The sequence below is a fragment of the Engraulis encrasicolus genome, unplaced genomic scaffold (genome assembly GCF_034702125.1).
Source record: "Engraulis encrasicolus isolate BLACKSEA-1 unplaced genomic scaffold, IST_EnEncr_1.0 scaffold_715_np1212, whole genome shotgun sequence".
NCBI lineage: Eukaryota > Metazoa > Chordata > Actinopteri > Clupeiformes > Engraulidae > Engraulis > Engraulis encrasicolus.
Window position 1 is genome coordinate 1 of NW_026946044.1, and position 2,500 is coordinate 2,500.

Sequence of the window (2,500 nt, forward strand, 5' to 3'; positions counted from 1 at the left end):
TGTTAGTCAGAATTTAGTCAATTAAACTCTCAAAAGGTTAGTCGACTAATATATTTAGTCTTAGTCTAGTCGACAAAATTAACACTGCTTGAAAAGCAGGATAAGGTTGCACCATGCCAACTTTTTATTACAAAACCGCATTTCGGCTTTTTTGTTGCATTTTATTATAATTTTTGTGACAGGACAATGAGAGATACAGACAGGAAGTGAGCGGGGAGAGAGAGATGGGGAAGGATTGGGAAAAGACATGGCACGGAATCGAACCTAGGTCGCCGGTGTAGCAGTTAGAACCATGGCAGGGCCGAGTTTCGGCGTTCTCTGTGACACAATGAGGAAGGTAGAATGCCGAAATGAGTCTGTGTAGTAAGTCAATGCATGGTACGGCCTCTTCTTGCATTTCAGTTATACATTATTTTGGGAAAAATCTGGTAGGAGGTCTGTTTTCTGTTGTCTATTTTTTCAGTGCCATCAACATAACGTTTTCGACATGTGTCTTCACCAGTCATTGGAGTACTCTGATAAAAATGCATGTCGAAAAGTTAGTCTGATTGCACTGAAAATATAAACAACAGAAAATCGACATCCGTGTGGCACCAGATTTGTCCTCCTTTCTATTCATGATTTAGTCCTGCTCTGGTTGCACCGGGTTGTTACTTTAGAAGCGCGCAGTACGCATTTCCTTTGTTCTTCAAGAGAAAAATCTGTTTGGGTGAAGCCTGCTTCAACCTTTATGAACTTTGGTACCAACCTTGACCATGACGCGTCCGGCGACGGTGAGGTCTCTGTCGAACCAGGTGTTCCAGATGCCTCCTCCGTAGCACTCAACACCCACCTGCAGTACACCCTGCTTAGTCTTCTTGGAGCGCGGCTTCACCTGCGCGCGCACACACACACACACACACACACACACACACACACACACACACACACACACACACACACACACACACACACACACACACACACACACACACACACACACACACACACAATTTAATAGCCCAGCTTAGTCTTCTTAAAGAGCGGCTTCACCTGATCAAACACGCACGCACGCACGCACGCACAGCCTAGAGAGGGGCTCCAACTGAGGTAACACACACACACACACACACACACACACACACACACACACACACACACACACACACACACACACACACACACACACACACACACACACACACACACACACACAGACACACACACACACACACATTATAAGGCAGCCCAGTTAAGTCTTCTTAGAGAGCGACTTCACCTGGTCAAACACACAGACCAACAGACAGACACGCACGCACGCGCGCACGCACGCACACTCTTAGATAGCCCAGCTTAGTGTTTTTTAGAACGTGGCTTCACCTGGGGGCAGGCAGAGAGACAGACACACTAACAATGAGGAAATGTTGTCAGTTTAATTGTCCATCCATGACAATGCTGTGTGTGTGTATGTGTGAGTATGTGTTGTTTTGCATGTGTTTGTGTGTATGAGTGCAGACTGTGTGTATGAGTGCAGACTGTGTGTGTGTGTGTGTGTGTGTGTGTGTGTGTGTGTGTGTGTGTGTGTGTTTTACCCTGAGGCAGGGGCTGTCCGTGTGGGCTCCCACCATAGAGAATCCATTGCCAGGCTTGTAGAGGCCACCCACCGCAAAGGCAATGATGGTGGAGTAGTTCCGGGTCACAAAGTACTGCACAAGCAGAAACAGGAAGTGACATCATCAACATGTGACGCATTAGACGGTAGGCCATCAGGAAAGACATTCACTTGTACAGACTGACAAACAAACAAACTTAGGGAAAGCAGTAAAATGTAGACACACACATGCACACGCACATATTCACACACACACGCATGTATGCACACACGAATGCAGACGCATAGACACTCACTCTCACATGCACACACGCACGCACACACACACTCTAACACTGACAGATATGCCCAATCCCCAAACAAGACAGCCAAACAGCAGTGCAGAATCAGACAGGCAGGCAAGTCTGCCATCAGTCTGTCCAAGCAAGCTGCGGTGGCAGACAGCCAATCAGGCATTAGATCAGAGACGCAGGCGGCTTTGATAGCGGGTAGAGTACACTACACTACAGGGGCAGTTCACAGCAGAGCACGGTCATGATTTGATAGCTGGTAGAGTAGAGCAGTGTTTCCCAACCTTTTTCGTCTCATGTACCCCCCGAGCCTTTTTGTTGTGCCATGAGTACCCCCTAACTCATGTATTACTTCGCTTTTTCTATTCCAGTGTGACTATGCTCCATGCCTTTCTTAGAATGACATTTTTCCAAGTACCCCCTGCAGTGTGCTCGCGTACCCCCAGGGGTGCACGTACCCCTGGTTGGGAAACACTGGAGTAGAGTACACTACAGGGGCAGATCAGATCACAGCAGATTTGATAGCCGGATCAAATCACAGCAGAGCAGGATTATTTGATAGTCAGTAGAGTACAGTACACTACAGGGGCAGATCAGATCATTGGTTGTGGGGGGCAAA

At 47.5% G+C, this 2,500-nt stretch overlaps 1 protein-coding gene across 1 annotated transcript in view; it reads right to left on the reverse strand.

The window, feature by feature from the left end:
* Nucleotides 1-748: 748 nt before the first annotated feature.
* Nucleotides 749-2,500, reverse strand: part of LOC134444758 (aspartyl aminopeptidase-like) — a gene marked incomplete at its 3' end in the record, with an annotated part of 3,520 nt that continues 1,768 nt past the window's right edge. The window contains exons 4-5 of the mRNA XM_063193971.1: nt 1,572-1,685; nt 749-874 (exon numbers count right to left, since the gene is read on the reverse strand). Of these exons, the coding sequence (XP_063050041.1) occupies nt 749-874; nt 1,572-1,685 (240 nt within the window). The remainder of the gene's footprint in view (nt 875-1,571; nt 1,686-2,500) is intronic.